The 20,205-nt window shown below is 37.6% G+C and overlaps 1 protein-coding gene across 3 annotated transcripts in view; it reads right to left on the bottom strand.

Moving 5' to 3' along the window:
* Positions 1-5,294: 5,294 nt before the first annotated feature.
* pkd1l1 (polycystin 1 like 1, transient receptor potential channel interacting) overlaps positions 5,295-20,205 on the bottom strand; it is a 75,003-nt gene continuing 60,092 nt past the window's right edge. For all 3 annotated transcript variants that reach the window (XM_031904004.1, XM_012965489.3, XM_031904003.1), the window contains exons 46-52: positions 18,490-18,630; positions 17,540-17,674; positions 15,952-16,191; positions 13,162-13,326; positions 9,273-9,449; positions 8,927-9,021; positions 5,295-7,041 (exon numbers count right to left, since the gene is read on the bottom strand). In XM_031904004.1, coding sequence (XP_031759864.1) covers positions 6,297-7,041; positions 8,927-9,021; positions 9,273-9,449; positions 13,162-13,326; positions 15,952-16,191; positions 17,540-17,674; positions 18,490-18,630 — 1,698 coding nt within the window. In that variant the 3' untranslated portion in view covers positions 5,295-6,296. The remainder of the gene's footprint in view (positions 7,042-8,926; positions 9,022-9,272; positions 9,450-13,161; positions 13,327-15,951; positions 16,192-17,539; positions 17,675-18,489; positions 18,631-20,205) is intronic.

The raw sequence follows: 20,205 nt of genomic DNA, 5'->3' as shown, positions 1-20,205 counted from the left end.
CTACCGTGTAATCACACGTCTATCTGGGCAGCCTTGTGTTCCTCCTCCTTTCTGCCCCCAAGCAGGCACTTCCAACAAGTGTCCTCCACCCCCTCGTATAGGGAAGCAGAGCCAGACTCTCCTGTTCCCTCCTCCCTTGCTCAATCTCACTCACTGCTATTTCACTCTTCGTGCCTCAAAACAAAGTGTGCCTTGGAGGTAGGCTGCATTTCATAACATATTATTATGAGATGAGAAGCAGAAAGTGGCCGTTACATTTAGTACAAACCATTATTCAATTGTCACTGCCATTTATTTGTGCACATAGGAAGGAGGTCACTAATTTGAAGTCTGACTACTGGGGTCTGCTACTTACATCAATGCATCCAGTGGGGTCCACTGGTTTGGGGTCTGCTACTTACATCAGTGTATGTAGTGGGGACCACAGGTATGGGGTCTGCTATCAATATCAATGCATTCAGCAGGGGTCATAGATATGGGGTCTGCTATTCATATGCAAATACACATAGCAAGGGCTACTAATATGGAGGGGTTGAGGTATGCTACTTACATCATTGCATACAGCAGAGGGCTACAGGTTTGGGGTCTGTTATTTAAATCAGTGTATGTAGTGGGGGGCCACTATTCTGGGATCTGCTATTTACATCGGTGCATGTAGTGGGGGCCACTAGTTTGGGTTCTGCTAATTACTTGAGTGCATTCTGCAGGGCCACTGATCTGGGGTTTACTGCTCATATCAGTGTATGCAGTGGGTTTAGGGGGGAAATTCTGGGGGTTACGCTCTGCTCCTTACATTAGTTTATAAAGTGGGGGCTGCTGGTCTGGTGTCTGCTACTTGGGTTTAGCTGCCAGTTGGTGCCATTAATATGCTTATCAATATGGATCCTACAACTCTGGCCTTGATGTAACACATCTTCCTCTGGAAATTAATGGGAACAATTTTTCTTCAGTGAAAAAAGTTTACTGAAATTGCTAACCGAGGCCATAACAGCAACAACTTTATTGTCCCAATTTCTTGTCAGCCCATCAAAGCCCCACAAGCTGAGACTTTGACCTCACTCCCCATACAATATAAAGCATGGCTGCCTAGAGAGTAGGTGGAGTCCAGCTTGCTGCATGAAATGCTCGAGAGACCACCACTGTGTCTGTTTTTCCAAACATGTAAAAAGAGGTGTGGTTACACATTGGGTGTGGCTAAAATATGCACCGCCCCACTACTCAAAACAGTTAACTATGTCCCTCTCTTAGTTTTTCAAATGTTGGAAGATGTGCAACTTTCTTCTTTCTTTTTTAGTAGTTCCTCAGAATAACAAAGTAAATGAAGCTTCTATACAAACAAAGGTCAGGCCCTCTGAGTCTCTTCTTCAAAACACTACTGTGTAATCACACATCTATCTGGGCAGCCATGTATTCCTCCCCCCTTCTTCCCCCTCTCACTGCATTTTGATTCTTTGTGCCTCAAAAAACAAGTGTCTTGGAGGTGGGCTACATTTTTAATATATAACTTCTTGTTTATTATTACGAGATGAAAAGCAGAAAGCAGCTTTTTCAAAGAATAACACGAGTCCCACAGGAAGTTCCTTCAGCCTCAGTTGTGACATATCATATGATTTATAACACTGTAAATCACATGATTTCTGCCCACCTGCTTGTGACCTGATGCTAAGGGTTGTGGCACCCCCAGTGGAGAACTGGAGCAAATGTTGCAACTCTGGAAACTATTTTGAGGAACACACCAAGTTGACAGGTGCCTGTCATTTATATTTTTGGCACATGGGGTTTTCTGGATAAGGAGTCTGCTAATTAAATTATTTAAACAGTAATTAAACCTAATAGGATTGTTTTGGCTCCAATAAGGATTAATTCTATCTTAGTTGGGATCAAGTACAAGCTACTGTTTTATTATTAAAGAGAAAAAGGAAACCATTTTTAAAAATGTGAATTATTTGATTAAAATGGAGTCTATGGGAGATGGCCTTTCTTGTACAGTATATATTTGCACTACTCTGTACCAACAGTCATGGGTACAATAAAAATGGGGAAGAAAAATAAAAAGCAAAAACTACAATGGTGCATTGTAGAGCTCTCCCAGTGAATTAAAACAAGAGGTCAGAAGGATGCTTCAGCAGGAATTATAGCAGATGGACCCTGGACACATTTCCTGTACTTCACATGGAAATTACTATAGTAACCTGCTGATGACATAATTTTGCCTGTTCTTGGCACACATTTTTAAAAAGCCAGTGTTTTTCTGATTCCCTGCTGCTCCCCCTTGATGCTGTGCGCCTTTTTGGGCCTGAGTTTGCCTGTGTTTTACCTCCTACACTGCAGTAAATGCTGTTGCTATAACATTTAAAATGCATTTCATGTTGCTTATGATTTTTCTGCTTATTTTTAGCGGACCATGAGTTGTAGACAGTCTAGATCCACTGCCAGTGGGTGAATCATGGATGTCTATGTTTTGTGCTTTGGCCCAAGTTCAAGGTTAATTCTGTAAATAACCTGCATATTGACTAATTTTTCACAAGTCCAGAAGGAAATCCAGTTTCTGCTCTAAACCAGCTGTACATGACAAGAAAGCGTATCAAACATGCTTTGATGAGAGTCGTTTTATGCAGTTCTCTGAGCAACATATTTAGTACCTGCATGAAGGAATCCTTTAACAGATCCATGTCTGATATGGTGAAAAAAGTTACGAATGATGTGTTGTCCAAAGTTTCTTCTAACCTCTTTTCTCATCAATCTATCACTGACACCCCATCAGTGTCTGAGCCTTGTATGGTTAATTTAGCTCAGACTATCAATATAATCAGACAATTAATATTCTGTCTTCTAAGAGTGATCTAATTCCCAGGATGAGGGTGAAATAGATTCTGAAGAAGAAATGTTTAACATGTCCACTATTGATTCATGAATTTCTGCCATGAAATTTAAACATAACCGGAGAACCAACTTTTCAACCTCATTTGATGTATAAACCAGCAAAGAAGTAAGGTATCCCCATACATGAGGTGATTAAGTCTTTAAATCTGAATTTGACGTGCTGGATAAGAAATGTTTCTCTTCTAAGAGAACAAGGAAGATGTACCCTTTTACAGAGAATAAGACTCCTCCTAAATGTCGATGCCTTTACGAGGGTGGCAAAAAGAACAACATTACCAACAATGAAATAGGTGTGTCTCCTAGAGATCTCATTGAGACGTGACAATGATTAATTCTTTGTCATTTCTCAAGCCAATAAGATCTGCTATCCAATAATGAAGAGGAATTGAAAAAAGATTGTGAGTTGAAAGGGGGTGCTTAATTCTGTTGAATATATTAAGCTGGTCAATGATTTTTGTGCAAAAGGAGATTTATTATTTGACAAGTATCACCAAAGTTTCAGTGGGCCCTCCTCATGGAACAGCAAGGCTCAGAAGAAAGTTTAGGCAGAAATAACTCATTGTAGAGATTTCCTAGCGTTGAAGTTGGCAGTGGGAGACTTTCTCATTTCCAGAATGTTTGGGCTCAAACTACGTCAGACAATTAGTTCAAAGAGGTAATATGCAAAGGTTATAATTTGAGCTTGGGAAACTACCTCCTCCTTTTCATTTTTTAGAGATCAAGACATCCAAACATCAAAGAAGCTAGAATAAACAATGTTAAAAAAAAACAAGGGACTAGTTCAGAGCCATTTTAGACCTAAGATACCTATGCGTATGGGATATTAATGCATGTATGTGACTTCCCATGTGCAAAATACTATTTGTAACAAATGGGATCCAGTTAACTCCACAGAAAAGTATAGATATACTAAAGTAAAATGTAAAACGGTGAGACTATTGGTTTCCTCCAGGCACTCTGGTTTCCTCCCACAGGAAAGCAGGTTAATCAGCTTCTGATAAGAAATTGTCCCTATTGTGTGTATGAATGTGATAAGGACCTTAGTGTAAGCTCCACTGAGGCAGGGACTGATGTGAATAATGATAATTGTCTCTGTAAAAAGTGGTGCAGAATATTTCAGCTCTATATAAAGGATAATTATAATAACAAAATAAAAACAGTAAGATTATAGTAGGGGTTAGTACATTTGACCCTGCAGCTGAGGTGCCTTGGCATGTGGGAGAAGGCAAGGTATTTGGCAAGTTCCTATCAACTTTCTACCACCAATCCTCCCAAGTGGCAGAAAGACACAAGGCAGCCTGAGAGAGTGCAAAACAATGGTAGACTATGCCGGGCCCTTGGCAACCTGGCCAGCCACTTTATTACCTTCCTGTTTAGCAGCATTTTGTGACAACTGAGGAGGGGGGTCAAGTAAAGAGTGGGTGATGGGGGTATGAGGGCCCAGACTAGGGGGCTGATTTACTAATCCACGAACGGTCCGAAGGCGTCTTTTTCGTAATGATCGGTATTTTGCGATTTTTTCGTAAATTGTCGCAACTTTTTCGTAGCGCTACGACTTTTTCGTAGCCTTCGCGCCGAGTACGAAAGTTTCGGATTCATTCAAGCTTCAGTATCGTGACTTTTCTTGGGCCAGGTTGGAGCTGCAGAGTGCCATTGAGTCCTATGGGAGGCTTCCAAAATCATGCAAAGTCTGAAAGTTTTGCCCGCAGTTTACGAGCCCTCAATACGAAAACAAATCGTAATGGCTATGAAAAAGTCGGGACAATTCGCGCAAGTCGTAATGGTTACGAAAAAGTCGCGACAATTTACGAAAAGTCGTAACGGCGACGAAAAATCGCAAAAAATACGAAAAAGTCACAAAATGTTCGTTTTCCAATCGGAATTTTTCCAATTCGGATTCGTGGGTTAGTAAATCAGCCCCTAGGGGTACAGAAAAAGTATATACCTAGCACCCCCACCCCTATTGCTTTCTAGGCATGTGCCACTTCTGCCTACCCTTAATTCTGGTCCTGATTCTGGAAGGGAACAGAACCTGGGGACTGGGCTGAACTGCAGCATGGCTTATATCTGTAAATAATCAGTATCTGGGGGAGCCCAGCAGAGGAATCCATTTTGAAGCAGAATGATTTATACAGACATGCCTAAACCATCTTTGACTTACAGAATATGCCTTACAGAATATGCCTTGCTGGAGGAATGCCACCTTGTAAAAGGGCTAGTAGTTGCAGAGTGGAGCTCAGTAATTATACTAACCTAAAGAGTGCGTGTACACACATATCTGCTAGTAAATACTGTCAGGTGCTCCTATTAGCAGACATTGCTTTTTGCTTAAATTTCGGTTTGTCACTCTACTGCAAATGTGCACCCAGCATGTAGAATGAGGAAGAAGAAGATCTCCACATGTTGCTTGCTCAGAAGTACCCGGTAATAAGTGTATTTATTAAACTATAATACATAATGCATAGATTCTAAATGGAGCATTCCTTAAATAGAACATTTTTATTAGTTATTTGCTTTGATTAACTAAGAATATAGAACAGAAACCATTAGAATTAAAAATGAAGTGTTAAATAATAACACTTAAATACATGTTAAAATACAAATAATTTATATCATGTTACATTATGTCATACATACTTTTAAACTAATATTTACTGTCTCAGTAAATGCAATCTTCAGTCTGTTTTTATATCCTAATAATATTCTTTGGCAGTCTGAACCCCTGAAACCCCTTCATACTGCTTTTAACTTTGGGGCCTAAAACACTTTTTGCTGTCCAATAAATTATTGCATCTATAGCATTACAACAGTGTTTTAATATGTCTGTAAAAGGTAAGGAATGCCCTGATTAATTTCTGGTCAGACCAAAGTCTGAAACTTATTGCCTTAAGTCTCAAAAGTCCATGATCTAGAATTTACTTTGTGTAGGTTTGGACAAAAGCTCAGGTTAATAGGCATGGAAGGGCCTCCATAATCTTATAATGTTTTTGTATATACATTTTAGCATTTATCAAACTCCAAGACATGTTTAAAACGGTTAGCTAAAACACTTTTCACTTTTGGCCTTCCTGGCCTTATTTGCATATGCAAATTAATATTTGGATTTGGTTCTATATTTGGACGAAGTATTTGGGCCAAATCCCAAAAGTTATTCAGGGCATGCCTGGTTCTGATTTCTTATTACATTTGTGCTAAATTGATCCTGTACTGAAAACTTACATAGGTGAGGCCATAGTACATTCTGTGGTCTCCAATATTCTTAATGGTAACTTTTCCGCCTAATGACCAGAATTTTAAAGAAACATATTTTAAGAATAATGGAATACAGAGTTAGAAACCCAAAAAGAAATATCGGTTATGCTGAAAAATGAGGCAAGTCATTAAAATGAGATGATTTAGTAGCTTATGTCCTCTCAGTACCAACACTGCTTAATAAAACTTTGAGTATCTTTTAAGTCACAGTTTTCCTGATGAAATCTGTTTGTTTCAGCCTGGTGCAGTTCATTATCTTGTTGTCTTTCATTTTGTTCTCCTTCGGGAAGTTTACTTTTACTGTATTTATAGGTGTCAGCACTTTTTTGTTTCATATGGCTTCCTTTCTCTCCTTCATAGTAGGTAACTTGGGGGTGAATGGCATTTGTGTTTTCCATTGAGAAACAATGCAGCTTTTCTGAATGTCTTACATCTATTGTGCTCCTGACTACTTCTGGATTACCTTCATGCACTTTATTCCATACTAATTTGCAACTATTGTCTAAAAGTTCAATCACAGTCGTATGAGAACGCTTTAGTGGTTTACGATTTTTACAGAAATCGGTAGCAGAAGTGCAACGATTTTTACCATCTGTTTTCTCAGGATCCATAGCTATATTTTCTATAAACTGGTCACTGCAAAATGGAGTTGATAAATCTTCGAAATTAGATTCTTTCATTTGCGTTGTTGGAGAAGAGATCTTAAGCTCTTCAGATACTTGTGATCTGCAGCGTTCAGTGTCAGTTACAGGTTGCTTTTTAGGTTTAGTCTTATGCATGCTTGTCTGATCACCTTCAAGTTCTGTGTTACTTTTTAACTTCATACAAGACACAGTTTCATCTTTATCACTGGAAGAATTTTCATAAGTAAGGGATTGAGCTGAGTGATTCTTAAATGTGTTGGATCTAGGGGAAAAAGCTATTGTTAATAAATATCTTCAGTGAAACCAAAATAAAAACATTTTAAAGGGGTTGTTCATCTTCAATGTCCAAATCATTATAAACCACCAACAATGCTCCCAGCGTGTTAGATAATCAATTTTCCATAATAAAAAGTAAAAAGGCCACTGTAAAAGCTACTTTTATATCGGTTAATTCAGTCCTTCTTCTGTCTCTCTGACCAGTTTTGTGAAGGGATGGGAGTGGCCTATTTGGAAACTGACACTGAGAACTTCCTATATGCTTACATAATCATGTCCAGGCTTTGCCCTTACTTTTTTCCTATTGAGCCAATTCATTGGTTGCTTCTGAACTCTAAACAGATTTGCAGCCCCTTTTCACAGGCACAGGAAACAATGCCAGACTGAAAGGAGACACAGCCAATAGAAGTTAAGTCTGCTGCCAGTACTATGTGTGACATCATATAAGGAAGTGAAAAGGAAACGGTAGCATTTATAGGACTCCCCACCTAGACACAGGGTCTGTGCAGAAGTGAAGGATCAGCAAAGGGATGATTCTAAGGTGTATATCTCTTCAGCTGTGCATTTTTTTTTATTAACTATGCATATGCAAAGATTGTTCTATTAATGTGAACTATTAGATCTGTGAAGGTGAACAACCGCTTTAAATATGCATTTTAATTGTAAATGCGGGTCTTTTATCCTACCATACCACACATCTGTTATCCCTGAACCAGTCCTTTATTCAGAGGGAGCATGCCTTTAACTCCATCTTCTCTCAACACCTAAGAGGTTGGGCTGGTGAATAATAGATAGGTTTAATTCACTATCTGTACCCAAACTTGGCGTGGACTGTACTGCCTCAGCACCCACATGCCTTGCTGCCTGGACAGGTCAGGCATGGTAAACTCTCTATCTTTACCATTGATAACAAATCTCCCTGTGAGCCATAAGCTTAACAGATGAACAAATACCAGTGTGTCTTCTCAAAATGTTCTAGGTGCCACTTGGTAAATCATGCAGTCCAGAATTTACATCACAGCTCCCCCAAAGCATAAATGTGACTGCAGCAACAGTGTTTAGGCTCGAGCCCCATAGACATATACATTTTTATTAAAAGTTTAGGAAAATTGGCCAGGCACAAATTCTGTACTGGGGCCATGAACCTCTTGTAAAGCCACTGCTCTCATATCCAGACTTTGACGTTGTAACTGGGATGAAGCTCTTCTCCTACATCTTCGGTTAATGGTTTGTTTTTACAACGCAACAATTCCATTAAGTATCTAGTGAATGCTAACTACCCATTGGCAAGGTCTTAAGGCATTCATTTGGTTTACAAGGGTCCCTAAGTATTTTGTAGGACCCCACTTGCCAGGAGGGTTTGTTTAAGTAGGTGTGCAGCGGAATACCATTCTTAAGAGGTTTAGGGGTCCTTATTATGATTATTCTGGTTCCATTGGCTTGCTCCCTGAATGCCCCCCTAGCAAAACCACAGGGATAATTCTCAACATATTCCCAACAGAGATGCATTGAAAGGAAGTGGAGTGGAGTATGGCATTTGACATATTTCTCCGTTTTCAATTCCTAATATATTTAGTGGCAATAAATATAGAACTAATTGTAGGGTGTCTTATTATTATGAATCATCACTTCCATAACCATGCATCTTTGTGAGACTGAATATCTATACTTCTCAGTTACTTCTAGAAAGCAAATAAACCCATTAGTTTCAATCTGAATTTTAAGTAAATAATTCTGATTGTTAAAAATAATTGTTCTCTTCTCTCTAATAATAAAAACAGTGCATTGTTTTCAAAAACCTCAGGCCCCAGGCATTCCAGATAATAGATCATATAACCATACCAAATTAATTTAAACTATAAATACATTACCTGTGCAGATCAGTATTCACAGTGGCACATTCTGTATAGTATTGACTCTTCGCTGTGTTTTGTCTCTGAATTTTTAGGTCATTTTTCAAATCACTCTGAAATATACAAGAACACTTGTATTAATTGTAAGATCAGCCCACCCTGGAACACTCTAAACCAGAATTAGTTTATTAGGTAAAGCTTAGCTCATGATTTATATCACAAAAACTACAACTAAATTAGAAGGACAAGTTTTTTTTTCCCACAAACTGAATCTGGCCCATTATGCGCATGTGAAATATTTTAAGAGATGTCTAAATATCTTGGTTGTTGCCTGCATTTTCTGTTATATACATATTAGACTTGCCTCCTGTGGTGGTTTAAAGCAGCAAACCGAATGACTTTCCAGCTGACTAACTTCTTCAGCTTCTTCTGTGTAACAGTGTAACTTTGCAGGGAGGGAATGGTGAAGGCTATTTGATATTGCATTTAGTCGAAATAACAGTTCATCTATAAGGTCCTCAAACTCTTCCAAGTAAAAATTCTGTTGGCAGAAAATTGTATAGTAACAAAAATATATGTACAAGAAAAAAACATTAGGCTTACAAATCTGCATGGGTTGCCCATGTGATCAAATTGATGGTCCGACTGAGCCTGCCATAGAAAAGTATAGAACATACTTTAGCTTTGGTGTTCATGAGTTATGTTTCCCTGTGTCTGCCATAAGCAAACATTTCATTTCCCATCCCTTTTTCCCTCAGTACTACAGCATGCCATAAATGCCACATGTGCCCTGAGATAATTTATTAACCTAAATACTTAATGGAAAGGTAGGGTAGCCAAAATGGCTACAAACTATTTAGGTTGTGATTGACAGAACATAAAACAGTGGCAGAGAAGTAACAGTAGATTTCGGTTCGAACTTGTCCGCGTGCAGTGACATCATACAGTCACATCATGATTACCTCACACTGCGTGCAGCCGTTAATAACCTATTTCTTTGCCTATGTTGGACCAGATAAGGAGATTATTATGTGATTTCATAAAGCATGGGTGGAGTGGCTTTACAGGTATGCAATTATGAAAATCAACATACTACACGCAGTCACATAGTGCTGTAAGTGGCCTGGGTTTGGCCCACATATCTTGCTGCCCTAGGCACAGGCCTTGGTGGCCTTTCTAAAAATTCTGAACTGAGAAGCAGAATAAAAATGGATATTTTTTCTGTGCTGTAATCCAAAACAAAAAGAGGAGTGGACTTAACTGAACAGTTACACCAAAATAAAACATAAAGTTCCCATTATTTAAAGGGATATTACCCCTTTTAAAGTAAGCGAGGTCTATCCCAAGTAGAGGAGTTAAAGCCTTTGCACTGCAAGGAAAATACAGAAGCGCTTAGCATTGGTCTAAAAATAGTGCTGTTAACCCAGGGAGACTTGCTTGAGTCATATCTCTATTAAATAGAATATGCGTGTATTTTATATATACATTGTAACTTGTGTATTTAAGGATATTGAGTAATTTACATATTAGATACAATCAGGTTACAACAGATGCAAGCTTCAAACACATCCTATCTAGCACACAGTTGCCGAGTCTCCTCCCCTTTGACCAAGGGTGGTTGGAAATTCAATCCCCTTTGTCTCCAACTGCATTTTTCCAACTTCCATTGTCCAACCTGCCTCAGGAATCCCTAGAATTAACTTAATGGTCATTGACCAATCAGAACTTGCCACATCAACTATGACCAATCTCTAGGTACACAATACTAAAACTTAACCCATGCTATTAACCTAGAGATTAATAGCATGGGTTGAGTTTTAGTATTGTGTTCCTGGAGTGAGTACACAGATGCCTGACTCAATGGAAGGATGAGTATAAGGGAGGCAGTGGGATTCTATGTAACATTTACACCTTTATAATTATCTTTCTAAATAGCAGTATACTGTGTTTAGATTTAGTGTTGTTTTGTATTTTGTATGTTTGTTATTTCTGTAGATATGTGTCAATAGCTTTTGTCAATAAATGTATATTTTTGATTGAACTCTCTCTTTTATTAAAGAACCTTTATAACCAGGAATATTCATGTACATGTGTATATAAGAATAAATATACATATTTACATAAATATATCTGTGGGCAACAGTGCTGCACATAAAAATTTCAATTCTTGTCCCTAAAAAGTCACATTGGTTTTTATGGCTTGGACAGCGTTATTCCTCAGATGCCTAAAATTCGTCATACGTAAAATTGTTTGCTGTATAACTGAATGGATAATTGTAAATGCTTCCTGCTAATGTGCTCTGATTACAGGTTACTGTGGGGAAATCAATATTAAACAACATGTGTTGAGATAAAGGTGCTGCTATGCAGTAGTTAGCAGGAAATCACATGGGCAATATTTTGTAATTTTTCAATAGAGATTTGTATCACTGTGTATTAGTTATATAAACATCTGATATACTACTCTATCAGTAATCACTTCTTGAAAAGTTGTATGCATCTACTGCAACCTAGTGCTCACTCTGAACCATTAATATTATTTTCCTTAATTCTTACAGTGTGGTTATGCTTCCACTTTATTTATATTACAGTTTCCTTAAAGGAGAAGTAAAGGCATTATGGCATTTTTTTTGCCAATAGATGTATGTATGTATGTATAACTTTATTTATAAAGCGCCACAAGGGTACGCAGCGCTGTACAGTCTTAGATTAGTCAAATAGTGCAAGCTAGAATGCTATATTTATTCTGAACGCTTTAGCATACCTGAGTAAACAGCCCTAGAAGCTCTTTCTGTTTAAGATAGCAGCTGCCATTTTAGCTTGGTCTGAGTAGCTTCCTTGCTGCAGATCAGACTGCTGAGATTACACAGCACAGTTGGGAGGGGGAGAGAGTTAAGATGGGAGGCAGAGGAGGAGAAAGGAATGGGGGAGAGTGGAGCAAACTGAGCAGACTTGCGCCATGCCCTGAAGGATTTTTCTGAGAGCAGGAAGTCTGAGGATCATGTATACAGAATAAAAGGAAAGAAATGTGGTGTTTCTTTTCACTGAACAGCAGTTCTGTAAGAGCTTATGGCTGTATTTACATAGACCTTTCTTGGTTTTTACATTTCCTTCTCCTTTAACTTTTTACCTACTTCTTCCCTGCCCTCATATCATAGTTGCCTGCACACCTCTAGCAATCTAATGCACTCTGTGTATAGTGCCATGAAACTACCCAGTTTTGGTAAGTACCAGGATTATTCATATTAATCATTTTAAAAACCACACTAAAAATATTTTTTTTAGTGCACTAATCAGCTTAAGAACATTTCTATTCACATAAAGCTATATTTGTGTGGATTTTAAACAATTTTAAACACGTAAACAAAGCTGCATTCAAATTTTGATATGTATATTAAGCTTCTGATTCACTTTAGTATTCAGCCAGATATTTTGGGATACTTGTGGGAGTCTGATGAGTCCAAATTAGTATTGCTTTTAAATAACAGAGAGACACAAACATTTTCTGGTTCCAGTAGGTATTTAAGTTAAGAAAGAAGTCTTCCTCTGTGTCAATGGAAGGAAAAAGGTGCTAATACTTTTATATATTGTGATGGGCCCAGTTTTAAAATGAAGACGAAAAATGAAGAGAGAAAGGTAATGCTGTAGATATGTACCAAAACTATAGTTGATACTTAATATTTTTCACAAATAGGTTTTACTTTTTTCTTATAGCTTTTGAGATATGCAGTTTATCTATGTGCTTCCTCAAAGATCATAATAATAATAGAAAAGCTATTCATTATTGCTGGGGGGTCACTTATGATATATTACTCCTTTAATTTTGTTGACCATGCTGTTGCTGACTAGTATGTCTTAGCTACAACTATGTTCATTATCCTACATTCTCCTACGCCTACATCCTACATTTTTATATTTTATGCTAGATGCCTAGAACCAACAAAAAGTAAATGCTGTTTCTTAAGTTAAGGTGATTATTATCCTATTAAATACCTCAATACAAAAGGGGTTAATTGCAAATGCACTTTCATTATACTTTACTCATAGATATACGCAAGCCAGTGCAAATAAATATTCTAAACACTTAAATTTACTCAATCTAAGGTGTCAATGTAACATTATCTACTACAGAAGATCTTACTTAGTTGCATTAAACTTGAATAAAAAACAAATGAGAAAATAAAGGTATATAAATTAACTGTTGCTTTAAAGTCATGAATGCTGAAAACTAAGCCAATAATTTAATTATTTACATTGCGGGGAAATGTTGTAGTATCCGTTGATTTCATTCTTTGGCGTCCAAACACTGAATATACTTTCTCTTTTGCATGAGAAGCGACATCTGTTAGTGTGATCAGTTGCTTATTTCTATGTATTTTACTGGTGTTTTTCATTATTGACGTGAGTATTCCTCTTATCTAGAAACAAAGCACCATAGATATTTTGGGTTAAAAAAAAAAAAGATTCAAAGCATATTCAAAGCTTATTCATAGCATAATGCAAAGCTTGTACCAGTTACCTTAGTTTAGAATATGCTGTTAGGGGAGCAAATAGTGTGAAAAGTATTTTCCACTGAATTATACACTTCTGAAAAGAGAATGGAAAGTATCTCTTTATACTGCTTTAACAACAAAACATTGCAAGCTGTGCCACTTCCTGCTGGCTGATTTCCCAGACTGTGCAAGAAGGATGGTGGCTCTTAGTACTTTGTACTGCTGGGCCAAACATTATGTACCCCTATACCTAGGCATCCACCAATTGTCATTGCCAACCCCATTGCCAATTTCTCAGAAACCCCTGTTCACAACACCACCCCCAAATGGCTAATTCTGGAACTAGGGGTTACCCCCCACCCAAGCATTGCACCCTAGGCATGTGCCTCTTCTACTTACTCCTAATATATCGTTCACAATTTGAAGGCAAAGCTGTGATTTCCTATCCACATCTTACTGTGCTTCTTGGAAGCACTGTTAATATACGCCTACCGCTCAGTTATAAAAGTGTCACAATTATTTTTAGACAATAAATCAAGAACTGTATATTATTTATTATGATGGCCTACATGATGTAGGTGATTGTCAAAAATGCTGTACCTCCCCTTTAAAAAAAGCTAAGAACACAAAAATATGGCAATGAATCTACCCATCCCAACACAGGTTGATAGTTGTACAAAATGCTTCCTTAATAAAGGTTTTTCTAATTTAAACCTGTTTTAAAACAGATATAATGTATTATTATTGAAGGGCCCACTATACCCTTATTATATACTATAGCATTTTGCATACCCTTGACTAAATTACATATTTAGTTAGTAAACAACTACTGCAGAAATCTATGTTAAAAATAACATATGCAAATGTTAATGCACAGCTGCATATCATTTCACAAAGAAAATAGAATTTGTGGCATGCAGAAAATTTGGACACCCTTCCACCTTTCTAGTAATAAACACTGCTTTTCAGTGACCCTATTTACTAGGGATGCATCAAATCTAGGATTTGGTTCAGGATTCAGCCAAGATTAGGCCTTTTTCAGCAGGTTTCAGATATGGCCGAATCCATGCCTTTGGCCAAAACCGAATCTGAATCCTTAAAATCACATGACTTTTTCTCACATAAACACAGAAGTTGACATTTTTTTTTCTTTAGCTCTTCCTTGCCCTAACTTTCATATGCAAATTAGCATTGAGTCGTTTCGGTATCCTAAAATAGTGGATTTGGTGCCTCCCTACTATTTATCTCATTAGGCCTTTACAGCTATTAGCATATGTGACCTGTTGACAATTGCAGAGCAAAATTTGGGCTGTCACTTATCAACTATTGGCTTTAAACATGGACTCTAACAATCTGAAAATAAGCTAATTTATGCCTACAAAGTAGGAGAAAGATATTACAATATTGCCAAAATATTTCCATCTTATAATTTCTACTGTCTGTTATGTAATCAAGAAATAGCAATTAAATGAAAGGCAAAATATGAAAGAGCAAGAAAACTTTCAGAGAGGACTACTTATATGCTGGCAGATACAGGAGCAGCAGGCACCACTAAACGGTGCAGCTTTGCTTGCACAAACATGACCTTCACTGAAGAGTCATCCGGAGGAAGCTTTACCTGCAACCTCATCACAAGCATTAACGTCTGAGGGATACAAAACATAGAAAAAACTGAAAAAAGGAGCAGCAGTTGAGTAAAAAAAGAAATAAAACACCTTGCTATCTGATGACCATGTGGTACTGGGGGTTGTGTGGCACAGAAAACATTGTACATGAGGTGGGTAGAATGAATTCTACTAAACATCAGCAAATTCTGGATGCCAATGTGACATAGTAAGCCAAGAAACAAGCTGAAAAAAAGATGGCTCCTACAGCAAGCTAATGATCCTAAACATACATCAAAAGCAACCTTTAAAAAATAGCAAGCAGAAGGTTTGGAATGGACCTTACTGTCCCCTAAAATAAACATCATTGAAACTCATTAAAAATGTGGGTAGATCTTAAAGATGCAAGACGGCCCAAAAAGATCTTGAAATTAGATCTGCATGGAAGAGTGGGCAAAATGCCAACAATAGGAACTGAAAGACTCTTAGCTGGGTACAAAAGGCATTTACAAGCTGTGCCAAAGGGGGTGTTACCAAATACTGACTAACTAGGGTCTCCACATGTTTGCACATGGCACAACTACTATTTTCTTTGTTTCAGTTTTTAAAAAGTTTGTAAAATGCAATATAACTGTACATTACCATTTGCAAATATCTTGTTTCTAACACAATGATTGCTGTAGAAGCTGTTTACTCCCTTTCACCAAACTTTAGCATTCAACCATATGCCAATTTTATCTGATCTTTCTGTACAAAATTTAAGGATTTGTCCTTACTATGGAGAGTTTCATTATGTAACTGTTCCACTGGCCTTTCCCCGTAGAAAAGAGAGCCACACCACATATTTTGTGAGGGCTTTAAGTGAGGTTAAGACATAATCCATACATATATATGATAAAGCCAGAGAGAGAGAGAGAGAGAAATCTATAATTGAAAGCCCACTTACCATGCCAGTCCATAAAATTGTTATAAAAAGAAACAGTACTACATAAACACATGTTGCAGGTAACGGAACTGATTTAGTTCTGAGGTGTAAAAATGAAAAAAGTCTTCTGTCGCCAACTCCCAAAAGGTTCATAAAAAGCATATGTAATGACCTGATCATGTTGCTAAAATGAAAGGAATTAAAGAGGACAATAACATGACCAAGTGATGAAAAGGCAAGCGAAAAAATGATTCCAGAAATCTGTAAAAAAATATATAGAAATTTTCAGCACAGTTACCTACCAGTGATTTCACAGTACTAACCTGCAGTAGACTAATCAAAGCTCTTTACCAAATGTTGGAATGGTGTAATACTCTTGTAAGAAATTTACTCAGTTTAAGTACTGTAATTGAGCTCAAGTGTTTCTTGAGGTAAACTGCAACACCACATTAAAAGGAAGAAAAGAACAATGAAAAAACAAATAACATCCACAACTAGCATTGAGAGTGTTGAGGATTTCCATTTGTAACACCAAATGTTACCACTGAACAATCCTAATTCTGCTTCTTCTTTGCCTGCGCAGGTGTGAATGTGCAGTAAATTGTAAACAGGACAGAAGAAGAGAAAGACTGCTGCAGTTGCAAATGTAGTTGCAAATGAAAGTTTATGTATCCATTTGTTCTTTCTTGGGTCTGAATTTTAAGAAGTCAGAGCCAGAAGCGCAGATAATGCAGCCAAATACTGCTAACTGGTGTTATCTCGGCACTCCATGTAGTTGCTGCTAACATTTCATAACAGCAACATCACAGTTCTTTCAGTTACAGTAGTTTTTTTCTGGTTTGGTAATGATATTTTTGGAGATATGAATTAGGAATTAAGGAAAAATCCTTCATTCCCGGGGCCAGAGTCTACCCAGCTATCTCCTCTCTCCCTTCTCCTGCTCCCCCTCTCATAAGAATTCATTCCGCCCTCCCATCAGAATGTGTGTCTTAGATACCAACAGCTAGAACTGTAGCAGGAAGCTACGGAGACTAAGCTAAAAAGGGAGCTGCTGTCTTAAGCAAATGGAGGAAGCTTCTAGGGCTGTTAACTCAGGTATGGTAAAGCTTTCTGAAGAATAAATATAGTGTTCTAGGTGGCACTAATGTGGCTAATCTATTGGCAGTAAAATGCCAAAATTACTTTCCTTCTCCTTTAATTCACTTTTCTTAACCCTGAGGTAGAGGATGAGAAAGACAAAATGCGTTGATTTCTGGAGCCTTGACCTCCTAAAAACATTGGCTATTTCCACAGGAATCTGAATAAAACTGCAGCTGTGAATCATGGACATCCTGTGATTGGAATGCTATTGAAGACCTTGGCCCAGATAAACATTTTTGCATTGTTATCACATGAGTGCAATTTTATTATTTGCTTTAATATATTACTTTCAGCATTACACTATAGCTATGTTCAACTCTTTGTAATTTTACTTTCTGAGAAAGAATACCTCCATGACATAAGGAAATCACTTGAGTCTCCTGGAAATAAGTTATTTTCCTCAACTGCTAGTTATTTGACAAACAATTCCATAATTCACAGACAGAAAGATAAAGCAACTCCCCCTTACCATAGTAAAAGCCATACTGGATGAAGAAAGGTGAAGAACCGTCAAACAGGGAGCCATCACTTTGTAAATGCGAAATAATTTGATGAACTTTATTACCATTAAGAAAAAAATGATCCCATGCAAAGAGCGGTTCCACTAAAATATGGAATAAAATATGGTTGTGATGAAAATGTTATGATTTTATTAATTTATTGTGAATTAATTGTTATATACATTCAAAAGGACACATCAACAGATTACAACTAATACATTTATTACTGTAGTTGTAGAAAAGAAATCATAGACAAGATGTTAAGAGTCTTAATAGTGACTCTTTTTGAACCCCCCTTTAGTACTGAAAGGGCAAACAATTATGCAGTTTCTAGGTTCTTGATAGAGAGCAGCAAAAAGTGGGGGCAAGAATGGCATTTATTCATTTGAAACCACTAGCTGTACTACTCCATGCCCTTACACTGGTGGTCACTGACAACAGATTCTTCCCTTATTGTTAAGAGACTGTTGCAGCCATCTCTGACAATCAACAACAGGTGCTTATTGCTGACTGGTTGATATGGGTTACTGTTAGGGTTGCCACCTGTCTGGTTTTGTCCCGGACAGCCCGGTTTTCAGAAGGGCTGCCCAGGTCGAAACCGCCTGCCTGGTTTCCCTAATTAGGAAAACTCAGGTCTCAGTAACATTGACGCGGTGATCGGCCAATCACCCCACAACGTCATGGGCCTGCCTCCTCCCTGCCCCATGATGTCACGGCCCCACCTTCTCCCCACCCCCATGACATCACCCCCAACCCTAGTTACTGCACTGGGGTAAATTTAGCCACTACTGGTATGCAAGAGATATTATATAACAACTGGTCCACAATAAAATCTCTGTATGACCAATTAATTTTTTATTTTTTTTATTATCACAGTATTTTTTTTCATGTATTAATTGTCTATACATTCAATTCTTACCTTTTCCCATGCAGCAAGGATGCTGCAATCTATAAAAATTCTAAAGAATACTTTCTGAAGACGGTCAATCATATCCATTGTAAGTAAAAATGTGTATGTAATGCATGCATAGTAACAGAGACTGCTTGCTATTATGCCAAGCTGCAAATAAACAAATAAAAATTGTAAAACACAGGCGCTCATAATTATACATCTTGTATAGCTATATTCAGAAAGAGAGATTTAAGTCAGTTACACACTGTATATAACTATGGATCTATTTTACATATTGTTGATTTAGTTTTTACCAAAATGTAAATGTTCTTTGCTTAAATAACAGTATTAATGGAAGACATTTTGGCACATTTTTAAACAACATAGTACTGTTCCAGCCATCCAGCGCTTGTTCTATAGCATTCAAAACATATGTAACACATAAAACTTTAATTACAACCTGCTTTTTAGCTATTTTATATAATACAAATAACCACATTACAGCCACTGTCCTATTCTATTCTTCCTTTGCCAGGTGTATTATCCTCAACAGCCAGGATACACTAGCTTAAAGCTGTACAATGTGGCAACAGAGGTATCTTATCATGAAATAATCGTGCCATTGTATTTCTGCTATATGTTACCAGAAAGCCACCGAAATGCATGATGCAAGCCAGTAACTCCTGATGACCCAGTGATTATTAGTATCTTAAAGGGGACCTGTCATCCACACCTTAAAAGCTGTGTAATAAAAGTCCTTTCAAAATAAATCATAAAACCTAAATCTTTTTTTTAATGAAATCATCCATACCTCAATATATGATTGACAGCTTAGATTTTTAATTACAATTACTTTAACTTTCCATTCAGCACTTCCTAGAAAGCACCTAGATGCCAAATGCATAAGATTTTGGGGGGATACCAAGATTGCCTTAATATGAGGGTCCCACAAAATGGCGCCGGCCTGCTGTAACTATACATTTTAAGTCTGAAGGAAAAAGATATTCAATAACTTATATAGTGTAAGTAAAGTTTATTTTGCTCTACTAACATAATACAAAGGGTTTTGGAATTATTTCTTAAGGTGACAGGTCCCCTTTGAGTGCTAGTGAAATCTCCATACTTGCATTTACAGGAACCTTGTATATAAAATGTCATCAACTTCTGCTCTGCATAGCTGGAGGTACATGCTAACTATTGTGTTGTAATAATTGCAGTTGCAGTTACTGTATATGACATATATTGGAAAGTAAAGAGCTGGCACCTGGTTTATTTAGGTCACTGACAACCATACAGTATTACACTATATGGGGCTTTTGTGACACTTTTCTGGTGTTTCTAGTCATGTTTTAAAGGAGAAGGAAAGGCTAATAAAGAGTTAATCTCAAGCTGCAGGCATACCTTCAGTTGTCTCAATAGTGCCCTTAAGTCTCCCCATATTTCTCCTGTTCAGATGATCAGAAGCCAAACAGTAAGGAAAAACGCTGAGCTGTGTAAAGAAAGTTCCTATAATGCCTCACTCCTGCACAGACACCCAGACCAAGTGAACATGCTCAGTTAGTTAGACTATGAGTCAGCTTCCTGCTGATTGGCTCCACATTCCTAAGGAGGGGGAGTTCTTAGCATCCTCGAGGGAGGGGGAGAGAGGAGACAGCAGAGAGCTGCATGTCTCTGGCACATGAATTAGACACAAGAAATCTTTTCACAGAGAAGTCAGTGCAGCGTTTCTGTGAGTGCTTATGG

The sequence above is a fragment of the Xenopus tropicalis genome, chromosome 6, assembly GCF_000004195.4.
Source record: "Xenopus tropicalis strain Nigerian chromosome 6, UCB_Xtro_10.0, whole genome shotgun sequence".
Classification (NCBI taxonomy): domain Eukaryota; kingdom Metazoa; phylum Chordata; class Amphibia; order Anura; family Pipidae; genus Xenopus; species Xenopus tropicalis.
Note: the sequence above shows the minus strand (reverse complement) of the source record. Positions and strands in the feature narration are given on the sequence as shown.